This window comes from Styela clava, chromosome 8 (assembly GCF_964204865.1).
Source record: "Styela clava chromosome 8, kaStyClav1.hap1.2, whole genome shotgun sequence".
Lineage (NCBI taxonomy): Eukaryota > Metazoa > Chordata > Ascidiacea > Stolidobranchia > Styelidae > Styela > Styela clava.
Window position 1 is genome coordinate 10,746,170 of NC_135257.1, and position 14,512 is coordinate 10,760,681.

At 32.8% G+C, this 14,512-nt stretch overlaps 1 protein-coding gene across 2 annotated transcripts in view; it reads right to left on the bottom strand.

The window, feature by feature from the left end:
- The window catches only part of LOC120346225 (transducin-like enhancer protein 4), a 37,525-nt gene that overhangs the window by 13,220 nt on the left and 9,793 nt on the right, over positions 1 to 14,512 (bottom strand). The window contains exons 5-8 of one of the 2 annotated variants that reach the window (XM_039415927.2): positions 8,233 to 8,295; positions 7,593 to 7,667; positions 7,112 to 7,412; positions 6,857 to 6,900 (exon numbers count right to left, since the gene is read on the bottom strand). In XM_039415927.2, the coding sequence (XP_039271861.2) occupies positions 6,857 to 6,900; positions 7,112 to 7,412; positions 7,593 to 7,667; positions 8,233 to 8,295 (483 nt within the window). Of the gene's footprint in view, positions 1 to 6,856; positions 6,901 to 7,111; positions 7,416 to 7,592; positions 7,668 to 8,232; positions 8,296 to 14,512 lie in introns of both variants that reach the window. The other variant, XM_039415926.2, reaches the window with a different exon arrangement.

A 14,512-nucleotide genomic window follows, 5' to 3' on the forward strand; every position in this document is an offset into this window, starting at 1 on the left:
AAACAACACATTCTTGTTTCTATCGATAATATTAGTTACTTACTTCGAAAGAATCTGCCAGCAAATCAGAATGATAAAAAGCTTATCTATCTAAACATTAAATCTGAAAGTTGAGTGCCTAATATAAAGTATTATAGAGTTTTGTAATCGTTTTATCATATTTAAGAAATACATTAACCCGTATAACGACATTTTTAAATCGGGCTTGAAATTTTGACGGGACTTTTCGAGCGTGGTTGAAAGTTTAAATTTTTTTGTTCAAATCAAGATCATTAAGATGAATGTTGTATAACAGATCTTAAATACTGCCAATGTTTATCAACATAACTCAATTGATAGATAATTTGGGAATTAAATGAAGCATGAATTAATATGAACCATTTGTGAAATAAACTCGTTCAGATATTTTAAGATCGGGGCACCTATCTAAGAATCTTCAAAAAACGACCGTTTACAACACTATAATCTAACTATCTAGAAATTAGAATCACGCAATTTCTAGCGATATAATTGCCTAAAAACATCAATAACTAAGACCATCGCCCGTATACAATAAGTGGGTAAGTAAACAGTGAATTCTTACGTCGCGTGAAAACACTCCTTTGATAAATTTAAATCTGTTGTTTTAGTATGGAAGTCAAAGCCGTCGTGGTGTCTTTTGACAGAAAATTGTACAATTATAGTAAATCCTTTTTAAATAAAAATGTTTTTGAGACAACAACGCTATTGTGGATTTCAATGGAAGGATTTAGCATAGGTTCCTTCTAACAAAACAAAAATTGAGCTGAAGAATGGGTCTGGAATTATGGAATAAAAAACGGCTTCAAAGATTTTGCCTGGTGTCACTGAGTTTTGAAATTATAGCTATTTTATATTATTCAAGTATAGATATAAATATATCTTCATATGTTAACAAGCTAAGATTCGATTCCAAGCTTATATTATTAAAATCCTCTTCGTTACCAACTAAGGCTGAAGGCAAATGACAATCGGGACCATATATTCATGTCTGATCTTAGCTCAGTTAATTCAGTAGCTAAGACCGCATTTTGAAGAGTTTAACCGTAAGTTTAGAGGGACTATCTTGTTAAATAGGAATATGGATTTGTTGTTCATCTGCCAATCAAAAATCTAACAATTTCAAAACTGTATCGAAATTGAAACGAAATATAAATTGTTTACTACAACAAATCATTTTTTTGTAAACACATAGCGCAATTGTTAAATGCCACTCAAAACGGTATTTCACGCTAAACACGCTAAATATGTACGCAAAATTCGACATTCCACATTTAGCGAGGCATGACGCAGGTGACAGCTATCGTAGACTAATCTTTGTTGGTTAAATAATCCATCGCCCACAAGCGGGTGGTCCCACCATTTGCACACGTGTGCCCTTGCATCCCAATCCTCGGAATGTTGGTACTTAAAACCAATGGTCTTAGACTATAAAATCACGATGCAAATTGAACATTTTCCATACAAAAAAAAAGATCTTCGAAATTCTGAAACCATTCTGCGTAGTAGTAATCTACATAAAGTCCTTATCAACCTTACATGAACTTGGTACGATAGATAGTTATTTTCAGCTAGGACGATCCGTACTCTACTTAGGATATTTCGTAGATCTATTTGACACAACAAAAGTTTCTGTATTCTTGCCGTCACAGCGCGATACTTGGAAATATTAATCTAAATTTTGTGCTTTTGCTTCAGCAGAAAGTTTCGTGCAAAAGATAAAATTTAATGCTGTGTCGTTTTGATTTTGTGTTCTATAACATGAAAAATATTCCGTCAATATTTGTGTATTAGCAACTAAACATAAGATGAGGGTCGGTTCATTATAGAATATAGATTATGACTCTAAACTAATTTACGATTAAGGATGGAAAACCCAAACAGTTCCGCAAAATTGACAAAAAAGCATTACTCTGGTCAATTATTTTTATATTTCTATCATTAACAAAGAATGGCATTTTGTTCATTTCCGCCGCCAATTTTGACAGCAATCTATTTCAAATCTTGGCAAATAGCGATTCAATAACTGTAATTTAGTTAGACTTCAATTTCGTCTGCCAGATTTGATGAATTAAATGCAAAATTTTCAGGTTTGTCTGCGATGACGGTCAATAAACTAATCTAACTTATAACAAAATCGATTGATTTTCGTATAGTCGGGCTATTTTAATTGATTTTGAAAACCATGGCCAGTTTATAAAGCAATATACCAAATAAGTTGTGCATGCAGTGGAGTTGGCGACCGGTATTAAAAATATTATCATAGCTGTGATGGGCTGTAAAGCCGAATCGGTTATCTCACTATCTAGAGTCGAAAATTTTCGTTGTTACATGGCTTGCAAATACCATTGTTTTCTTGAGCCATTGATTTGGTTTCTGCGGCACTAACTACTTATCCTTCTTCTATTCCTCTGTGCGGTGGATATGTATGCATATATTGCAAGCGATGATGCTGTAGCAAGGTTGAAGGCAACAAACCTAAGTGATTGAAGTGTGCTGCAAGACCCTTGAATAAATTGCGACCATTGTTTTCGTGGTCAACTTCTACTTTACTGTACCAAGACGTAAAACTGTATAAGACATCATTCATGCAAAGCACTGCACTAGTTACAGTTCTACAGCAAGATCAAGTCCATTTGAGTAAATAGACTGTGATCGAACTACGTGAATATATCATTGAATTTTACTTAGTTTTGTTTGCTGTAAACAAAACTCTTTCATTCCACGTCTTGCTAAATTTGATTTCTAAAATTAATCGTATTATCCAACAAAATGAACATATTGACTCCTTTTTTGTCAAATCAAGTACCCATACGAACAAGATTAGTACACTGTAAAAATGCGTCAAATTTAACTGACGTTAACATGTAAATACAATAACTCAAATTTTGTAATGAGCTTGTGCCATGAATAAATTACAACTCGATGGTTCGTTCCATCTGCAGCACATTCTTGGACATTGAATATTATTATAATAATACGATTCTCAATGATTATCGAATAGAATTACCATAAAATGCTGGTTATTTTTGCTATTGCTCTATTTGACAAATTTAATTAACTTTCTGGTCATTGGGGATTCCTGACAACCACAAAAGCGATAAAGTGGACAAAGATAACTGTCATCTTATTTTGTCAAATGATACTATAAACAAACCTATAAATTATTAGGCAATTTATGTGTAATTTGGACTATTATTATTGGGATTAGTGTTGATTAATTATTGTACACTACAGACAACAATGGTGACGAGTATTAAAATAGCGGTCAATTCACGAAAATGCGAGTTGATTTATAATACCGTTCATTAACACATCATTCGTTGTTTGATTTCGTTGTATATTTTTTTTTGTCTGAAGAAGTTAGACTATGATCTAACGAAAGCTTACCAATATACTTTATATTTCGTGGAACTAGACTATTCTTACCTATATTTATGTTTACATTAATAACTTTTTGGCAGTGTTTATTCAATCTAATTTTGAATTCGATATGGTTTACGTTAAAAAACATGTATAATTTTCTATTATTTTGACACATTTTTTTCCATACTTAGAGATTGAAGTCTTCTTCTGCCCGATCTAATTACTATTGATTTAAGGTTTTGGGTAACACATTTTTCAAATGAGTCCACCGCAATTCACTTCGCCCAACAAATAATTCATGAAGTCTACCTACTTATGCGATTTTCTATTTAAAAATGTCCTACACAATCGAGCCTAGTCGTAGATATAGAATAGTCGAGAACGGTAAAACTACAAAACAAATTTGCATATGTATGAAAATGTTAAATGTATGGATGATTAATCTTAAAATGTTGGTTTATGATATTCGGATTACTAAAATACAGATTTGTCGGGCTATTCGTCAAATTTCACGTTTCATGAAACCACAATTGTACCATTTACACCACCCGCACCGTTTATTTAATTTTCGGAATTTGAAGCTCAAATATAAATACAGAAGGCCTATAAATATAACATTAGCTAGACTAATTTTGTGTAACGACAGGCGGGCGCACTAAAATGTCCAAACAGAACACACTCTAAGAATAGCCTAACAACTAGTTTGTGCGATTATAGAGTATGTGTACTAAGTAACTGTTATTATGTTTCAACAGAACGATTCTTATCATATTTTACAATATTCAAAATTTAGTTTCTTGAGTTAACCAACACAAATCCTTTAGATATATGGCATTCATTAGAAAAAGGTTTGATGGATTGACTGATACAAACAAATTAATCAAAACAAATATGTATGAGAAATTGCTTGATTTTCATAATCTTAATTTAAAATGTATTGAAAATTCCTAAATTAGATGATAACAAATTAGGCCAATTACAATTAAAAAACGGAGAAACGAAAAAGGGATAAATTTTGTCTAATCAATGCACGTCGATTGATGGATCATTTTAGTTTTGAAATTGAAATAAATAGTTAGGAGAAATTAATGCAAATGAATATTGCCACTTGAAACTATAATTAGCATTGTTCAACTTCACACAAAATATCGTACACTACTGCTTGGGGATTGAAACGACACATACGTCAATACGACACTTGTTTATTGAACGTTGTTCTAAATAATTTTCAAAGCTGAGACAAGTGCTTAATCCTTAATCATTTTTATTATGGAGAGTTTTCAGACAGTCGAAAAACGATGACCTCGAGTTTATATATTAATGCAAATTCACTAATTTCCGTCAGGATCAATTTCTTCATCTACTAATTGAGTCTGGTAACTTTGATTGAACCTATGGACTTATTTACCAATTTATCAAGGCCTATTCGCTTTATTTCAAACTACAATTTACTGATAAAAAGGGAATGCTTGTGAGCATCACAATACGATTAAATAACTAAAAGTTACTGTCAGTAATTCGCGGTAAAAGAGATTATTATGCCATTATTTTTGAAATAGGAGCCAAGTTTCATGGGTATTCATTCGGACAGATACGATATTATACAATAATTGAATCCAAATCTAATACAATGATTTTTCAATATATATAAGGTGTATTCCCGCAAATAATTCATCCATGAATCTTAAAATCTATGTTGCTTTGAACAGAGCAACTAATACTCATTTCAAAAAGCTAGCCCGCAAGACTAAGCAACCGTCTTCATGTTTTATGCATGAAGTACATCGTTCATTGTAAAACTAAACCGTCTTCGATTATAAATTTTTCAACGTTATTATTCAGAGGACAATTTTATAAGGTTGAATTTTCCGCTTTATTTTACTTTTTAAAAAAGGGAGTGTTGTTTAAATTAAAGGCTTTTCCTAAAAATAATCACCCTCTCTTATTATCAAATTTGATTAAATAGACATCGGAATATTCACATATTTGGCTCGTGTATAATAATTAAATATAAGGTAAAGTGTAATGGAAAAATATTACATTTACATGCATATAGAAGCCTTTGTATACAATTACTGGATAAGAGAATTATTACGGACGGTATAAATATAAAGAGGCAAATTATAACTTCATTTGCATATTCAACTGTCATTTGATATAGCTAGAATATAGAAATGGAATTTATTTACTTGAAGTAGTGCTGTTTGTTGTTTTCAACCAGAGCTAAACGCAACGAGAAGTCGTCACCTTTGCGATGTAATTGGATGGAATTTGAATATGAAACGGTATGAAGAACAACCGTTGATAACAGTACATCAAGTACATGATAGTGTTTGTATAGTTATCATGATTGTTGAAGATAATGCTGATATTATGATGCAACAAATTCAATGAAGACATATGAGAAACGCACCAAAAAAGTTTTATTTTAAACCTTCAACGTAAGCTCCCAAAATCGATGGCAAAAAGTATGTCATCAAAAATAGAAATTCGGAAATTATTTAAATTTTAGAAAAAAAATTTCAATAGGCGTGGTATACTAGATATAGTACAGGCTAACAATGAAATGAAAACAAAAGTGGTTGAAGTCTTGAGCGAACTAAATATTCATAACATGGAAATAACGAGGTATTATAACTTCCGTTGACGCAGAATAAAATCAGAAACAACTCACTCAAATACAGATCAAAAATAACCTCACAGGGATAAAATATCCAATGCATTCAAATCACACGAAACACAAGCTTCAAGATCTATTTCAAGACAATTTTAGGTGCCAGATTTCACCAGCAAAACATGAAAGCTTCCGACGCTATTCTGATCTCAAGCATGAAAAATTATAATAAGCTTTGATACAGTTTTAAGCACGATAGTGTATCTGATGTTCACCATACGCTCTCTTTGAAATGATATCTTAGAGAATGGCATTCGTGAATAATAAGTATGTCATTACTGGAATTCCTTTCTGGGTATTGTTTTACGAAATTATCGGGGATTTATGTCAGAACTTCGATATGAAATAAAAATAATAAAGGCAATTGAATTCCAATTCTCGGTAAATGGAAATGAATTCCTTATTGAATATTGTTTTAAGGGCATATCAAGGTATAGTGAAGTTATAATGACGTCGTCATCATCTTATATTGCTTGCTAACCGTTTGTTTTAGATATCTGAATTACCAAAAAAGTTTGCCAAGCTGTGCTTTGTTTGCCATTGAAACAAAATATTGAAATTTCGTTCTAAAAATGTATTAAATAAAACCCAAACGGAGATACTTTATATTAATCGCATTTCCAAACTGAATTTTTTATAAGAGTAAACATTTTTAGTATTGGACATAAATACAATATGCAGATACACACCCGCGTGTTCCAGCATATTTTTGACCTGCGATTTTTTGGGTTTTGACAAAAACACCATTAACTACAACTAAACGATTTTGATAGCCTGATTGAAAAATTGTTCTCATACCTGTCGGTTTGCAGCAGCGGCCCTTTCTCTTTCCCTATCGATCCCTGAAAATACGAAGACAAAATTGAAGCGAAATTATATCTTGAGGAATGAATAAATCAGCTTTGAGCCTTGAATATATGTGTAATTGAATTCTATTCATCAAAGATATTCGATCATAACCCAGACCATATCAAATATGACGCGTAACAGAAATGTACTCTAGTTTCTGAAGCAAGAGTGTATATCAGATATAGATTTCTCTACAAAACTTACATTGTGAGACTTGATCAGGTCCTCGTTCATCTTTTGAGTTTCGCATTCTCAGCATGTTTAGAGGATGTGTAGACGGTAATCCAGTCGATCCTGAGAATGCTAGAAGACTCGCTGCACTTGCAGCTGAACTTGTGGGTAAATTTCCGCCTGGAAACGAGTGATTTGGGCCAATGAGATTTCCCGATACGGCGGCAGCCGCAGCAATAGCGGCAGCGTGAGCTGGAAGCGGTAATTGTCCAGGATGGAGACCAACACCAGCCGCGGCGGCAGATTGCGCTAAATGGTTTTGAACTTGAAGTTGCTGCTGTAAAAAAATGATCGACATTATAAACTTGTTAAAATGAGCAGAAGAAAGCCCTCGAATTGTAATGTTAGGGAAACTAAATACTGTATAAAACAAAATGAAAGACAAACGTTCTCTCAATTAATTTTTATCTAAATTTATCATCTATATTTAATCTTCAAAAAAGGTTATACTTACACCAATGATCTGGTTTAATTCTGGCATCGTGACTTGTTTAGCTCTTTCAACTGCTGTTGCCACTTGCTGCTGATGCTGATGCGAGGAAAGAAAAAATATGGGAAATATATATCAGTTGATAATTTTATTATATCAACCTAATTTTAGATTAGATTTCAGTAATAGTTGTATTACCAAGATTAATGAATAAAACAAAAGGTTTCCTTGATATAACAATACATAAAAATTATAGGTAATAAAATATCTTTATTGCTACTGTATCAGAGAACTGAGTATTAGGACGCGGGAAAGTAAAGCGCAGTTTGTTACAAGTATCCTATAATCGACTAATTCAATAAATAATTCATCTCGTTTAAAATTACTCGTTTTAAGCGTCGTTATAGGCTTTTGACATATGTATAGATGTATGCAAAAAAAATCCTGATCGCAAAGTTTTAAACGAAATCAGTTCCTGCGGTTGGCAAATGCCGGAATTTTCACTCTACGAAGTAGATTAAAAGTTGAAAGCCGAATTGTTGATACTCATTGTAAGGCAAGAGCACAGATTCATGGCTAGACCAACCAGAGCATGAACTCTTGATCTATAACGCAAATTTTTTTGAATAAACTTGCAAAAATGCGTAATCATATTTAAACTTACCTCTTGTGATAAGAAAGGAATGATTTGAGCGCATATCGCACTCAATCTCTTGGCAATCTCACTCTGTGAACACAAAAGAAAATTCATTTAAACATATATTACACCAATATTTCATAAGGAGAAGCACGAGTGACAAGGGATTTATATAGTCAACGATGTCTAGTCTAGACTGTATTCTACTGTAAAGGTAAGCTACGAAGTCAAGGTTAGTGTATAGTTCATGATCTGTCTATATCGAGTAACATGGACACCTGCCAGGCGTGTGTGCAATTTTAGAGACGTATATTTTGACACGCATTTCGTTTACCAATTATTGTAATTAGTGAGAAATTTGGATGAATATAATAGATAGTCCCAAAGGCCTTTCAAATGGCCTCCCGTGTATAAGACTGTTCAGCTGCAAAATAGCACGCGGATTCATTTTTTCAGAAGCTAGAGAAGAAGTGCACTGCAGTTGGGTATACAGTTGAAATGTCCACTGATCTTTGACCAGATATAAAACAAAAACACTAGAGAATATTAGCCAATTCACAGTAGAAGCAGTGGTAATTTTATTCCACGATAAGATACATACAATATCTTATGAAAAACATCCATTTAATTTACTGTGTCGAAATTACAGGCCACCCGCCTTGGAAATTATTATTTTTGTTACAGTGCAGACGAGTTGTATAAGTTTTCGTCATCTTATCAATCAATGGTTTCTGTTCTTCAATGTTTGATTTACCACAAACACGTTGCTATGGGGTTTGACTAAATCAAAAACATAAAAGTCGAAGGCTGTGGAATTTACCAAACACATTGATATTCATCATTTGCCATTCACGCGTATCTGATTCTGTTCGTGTTTCCATGAATACAACAATGTTTTTTTGTGTTGAGATAAATGCAAGTTTTGGCGGATTAGTAAAGTCAATTTACAACGTATATACGTCAAATGGGTTTACATTTTCTTATTTCGTATCTGTATGTGAATTAGAGTGATAATATATATAGTAAATGCAGATTCAATTTCACCGATGTATTGAACGATTTGTATATTATGTTCGTTTATAAATGTGATAATATCTAAATTCGAGTAAATTTGAGACTATAAATTGCGCCCTTAATCCTAATCTAAGTAGGAAATTCCATTTGGCGAATATCAGAATAAGATCGTAAACAGAACAATGGAATCCGTTTTAACGCCGAAAATATCATAAATAATGACTAATAATATTATTTTCCCATGTTCAATAAACGCAATCAGTTAAATATCTTCATTGTTGATTGTAATTCAGCCTAATGGCATGCACAACGTTTGTTCAATACAAATAAAGTAAATTCGGCTGAAACTCTGGAGCGAACCGAATAGCAAGCTATATACTTTTTATGAATATGCGGAATACATGATGACTGTACTTGAACATAAGTTCAAGCATTTTTTTTTTCATATTTCTATAATGCGATCTGTAGTAGCACAAATTACCTTTTCGTGTATCCGGATAAATAGTCTGTGAGACGAATCACTGAGAAAAAACAACACTGCGGTCGCGCTATTAATGTAGTGATAACAAACACTGGATATATACGCGAAGTTGTGTAAACGCGATCGACATTGTATGGTTAGCGGGGATTTAGCGGGCGTGTAAATATGCGAGATTTTCAAATCAAAAATAACGTATTCATTATATTGGATTACTCTCAATAGTCAGTTTGTGGTTATGCTTCGTCGAGTGTGAAACAAAGATTAAATGTTGATATTTATTCATGTGTCATGGTTGGTAAAACGTGTCGGTAAATTTTGCTTTGTACCGAAAGAAAATTTTGATTTGTTGTAAAAGACAAACCTCTATTTTCACAATACACAAACTTAATCTGTTGTCTTTGTTAAAATAAGACTGATTCAACTCAATTATAGCGATGTGACGGGAGCTGGAAATTTGGATCGAGATTGATATCTTACCGCTTCAAATATGAGTCAGAATTTTTCATTTGCTATTTTTTAAATTAGAATTTTTGTTACAATTCAGCAGTAATGTCTGTCATTATTGAACCAAAATGAGAGCTTCTATATACTAGCTTTAAACTTGGTTGAGATTGCTAATTTGATGGCGAACTAAATGCTTTACAGTGGTCTATTCGCATCCATAGACTAACAACCGCACAATCAAAATAGAAATGAGCTTTCGCTTTTTTAAAATATGATTATCTATTTAATGCGGTTTTTGAACTACTTTGGTAATTATTTACCACAGAACTAATGAGTAATGAGTAAATTTCTTATTTTCATTTCGATTTCAATTACTATACATTATATTAATTCAATGCACACTAAATTTACGATCCCCGTATTTTCAATATATGATGTTTGTACAAATACACATAGAATAAACGTGCACAAATCACTATTTATAGAGACATATTAACCCGTTGAGATTGTTCAACCCCAGAGGACCCAATTGCAATAAAAGATAATGGACAAATTTGATCATCAAATCAATGAATAAAAAGTACTTTCAATCAATATGAAGTTACGTCTAGAATTTGACTTTAACGTTCGCTCTTAATTATGACAAAGGATTTGAATCCCACAAAAATGATTCTACCTATAATCTTAGCTGAAAACAACATCTTAAAACAACTTGCGTGTATTAAGTGCGATTTATTATCTGTTTTCAATGATAACTTCGTGTTCATTAATAAGTAGCAATCAAACGTCTGTTGCGCAAATGAACACATTCCCAAGCGACCAATAAGCACACACGAAGAGCGATATGTATAAACCTCAACCGACCCCCTCGAGCATTGAACATATTTAACCCATCAATAGGCATGAGGTCACGGCTTTCATGCTCACACGTAAATATTTTGTAATGAAGGGATGCCATCTATATAGAATCTTGTCCGTCTCGCCAGCTTCGTGGCTCATCATTCTTCACTTTGTGATAAGGCGTAATGCGGTCGGATTGAGGCGGTCCCTTGGCGATACCGTGGCTGAATCTATTAATGAAGGTGGCGAGCCACAGATGGAAGGCTATATCGAAATCATTCGGTCGATGCCCGAATTTATCGTGTTTTGTGGTAGAATAGCGCGAAGCAAATGTAGAAATCTCCAGGGGCGGATTGATTTACACGGCACGGACTGAAGAAAAATGATTAGTGCCAATGTTCCGATTTCACGTTTTACATCGAAGATTGTTGTCGATCAAATTTGATCTTGCCTTGACCATACGATATTACCAAAATATTATATTCGGCTGAACTTGGCGTCTTTATTTTAATATATATATGATTACTAAAATTCAGTCGATAAACATAATAATTTTAAGTTTATTATTATAGTACATGAATAGCCAATCGACAAGATCGAAAATAAAAGAGTTAATATCATTCAAGGTATATTCAAGAGGTTTTACCTCTTTTATTATCGATCATCAATAACTAGTAAAAGAATTTCGTATTTGAATGGGGTTATTTATGAAAATATTTCTATTCACTCGGTATATAAAAAAAATACATGACATTGATCAAACACTTTCATTTACACATATTATTACACACCATGGTATATTTACATAATACAATCTTCAAATATCGGTTATTTTGATCCTAAGAAAATTTTCATATATTGGTATTTTTGATCGTAAGCGACGAAGAGGTCAGTATATAGTATATACTGAGTCACGGGCAAGATTATTTGAGATATAATTCAATCCCATTTCAAAAGTAAGATTTTGAAACCTCAGCACAGATCATTTCAAGGCCCAAAGAAGATCATAAATGACAGAATTACTACACTTGTGATGATATATATACAGCGCTATACAAGACGGTGTTTTCCCTAATCCACTTGTTTGCGTCCACGGATGGGGCGGTTCGAAATATTCCGAAATTAGTGAAAAAAATTCATCGGGTTTTTTATTATAAAAACTTGTATGCAAATTTTGCACCTTCCACCAGAGGTGAACTGCTCTTGAACCGAACTTTGGCATGTTCAGTATAAAGCAAATCGATTTTGATCTGACGCAAAAGTTACGGAAACACATCCCCCTGTGATGCAAACCAGAAAATAGGCTCAAGTCGATCAGAACTGATGAGGCAGCTGTCGGTGGTATTTTCAATGCAATTTTGATGAATAATAAAGCACGGTCATATATTATTCAAAGCGTTGTCGAAAATTAAAACGTGGTTGAATTTCCACGCCAATAAATTGTACAAAATAATCAACAATAACAGCCGTTCAAAAGTACGCTTACAATATTTAAATCGAGACTCCGATATAAAGCAAGGGCGACAAACAAGATCCCAAATTTAATGTTTTAAATAAGTCCACGATCGAAATAGAAGACGAATTAGTTATTGATTTGGGTGAGTAATAAGAATAATATCAAATTGAAATATCTTGCAAATTGGCGTTGTATATGGCTATTTTTCGTAGCAAGTAATTATTTTTCTATTATAAGAACCACTATTACAAGAATCTCTCACGGGATTTGAACGTGTGACAACCACGAGGGGCGATCAAGATTACGATGATGTGCGAGCTCAGATGTAAAGACTTACATTACGCAATTTGTTCGACCCGAAAAGGCAAAAAATATTCAAAGTTGTTCGTCAAAGGTTTCGCGGTTTCTCATTTTAAAATATTAATACGACAAATGTCTTAGTGCGTAAGAACATAGGTCAAGCGTAACGATTTACACGGTCGTTAGCTACGCTGCGGTTCGCACTGTTCGCAGAGTTTCCACTCAAATGCCTGATTTGAAAATAGAATATATCACCTTTTTATCTACCCTCGAAAAGTGAAAAAAATTAAGTTTAGAGAAATACAGATTCACAGATTATATACTCGTACTTTTTTACAATTTTGAAATATTCAGAACATACTGACGATTGTGACGAATCATATATAACTGTATATTCAGCTTACTCTTCACTGTATCATTTTAATATGTTGAGGTAAATTTTTTTCATATCAAAATAGAAACCAAATAAAAATTACCTATATAAATGTATTTGTATATCATTTGCATATCGTAAACTTTCCCAATACCATCTGGTGATAATCAAATAAAATTTAATTTGTAAATATGGCATCCAGCAATAAACGAATAAGAGACAAGAATAAGTGAAGGAAATTTCGGCGTTCGGTTCGAATTGTTCCCGAAACGCGAGCTCACATACAGCTTAATTACATCTCATTTGCATTAATTTATAAAAATGATGCTATGTATAGGTATTGCTCATTACAGGATCCTATTGGGCAACAAAGTTGCTAAAATACACGAATAATTGATTACACGTTGACGATAGAATTCTACGATTGCTAACATTCCTCTATTGATAGTATTTGGAAACACAACAGAAAAGGCATGGGTTTTTCGGTAATCTAGTTTGTTTTCACTGCGCAACAATTAAAACATGATGTCTAAATACTTAGAAACATTAGAACATGAATTCCAGTGAGAAAAATCTTTCATGGTTCAAGGTCGCGATTTTTCCACAAATTACAAAGAATAACACGTCTAATATCATCAAATCACATTTATCTCAACGAAGAAATTGATTTACACCTATTTCGTATGTATCAATTTTCATATTCATCAATTTATATGAAAATATGAGATGTTTATTATGGTGTCTCACCGCAACAAATTTCAAACACGGTTAAGTTTGAAGTAAATCCACATTTTACCCGGGGGCATACATTTTGTAAAACCGCAGATATCCAGTTTAGATTTTTATTTAGATTATAACAAAAACAAAGGTATATTTTTGTGGTTACATCTATCCAGAATACGCCCATGAGAAGATAGATAATAACAAACTCAAAGCATCAAAAAATTACGATAAACAACTGATTAAAACTGAATTATTGTTGTTGTTGCAATTCATTTCTGGAGAAAAAAGGTTGGCGAAACAAAGTATGGAATGATTACTGTACATGGCGATGATACCAGCGGCATTCTTACTAAAAGATATACACATGAAATTGACAAAATAGCACTAGGGTTCTTTACAATTCTGGTTTTTACAACATAGCGAAGCGTATTTTGAACACTAAATTGGCTATACCAAACTCATTATATTAAATATTTGCACATGACATAAAAGAATATACATTTTTATCTTTGTGGCGGCAATGTTGTACGATGGATTCGACGTAATTGAGAAATAAATATGAACTATTATGGTATAAAAAGTGGAATCTCAGAAGATTCCACAAATTATACTGACAAATAGGGAGTAGAGCATTCGATTTCATAATTTCCAATTTATGAATTAATTTTGAAGAATC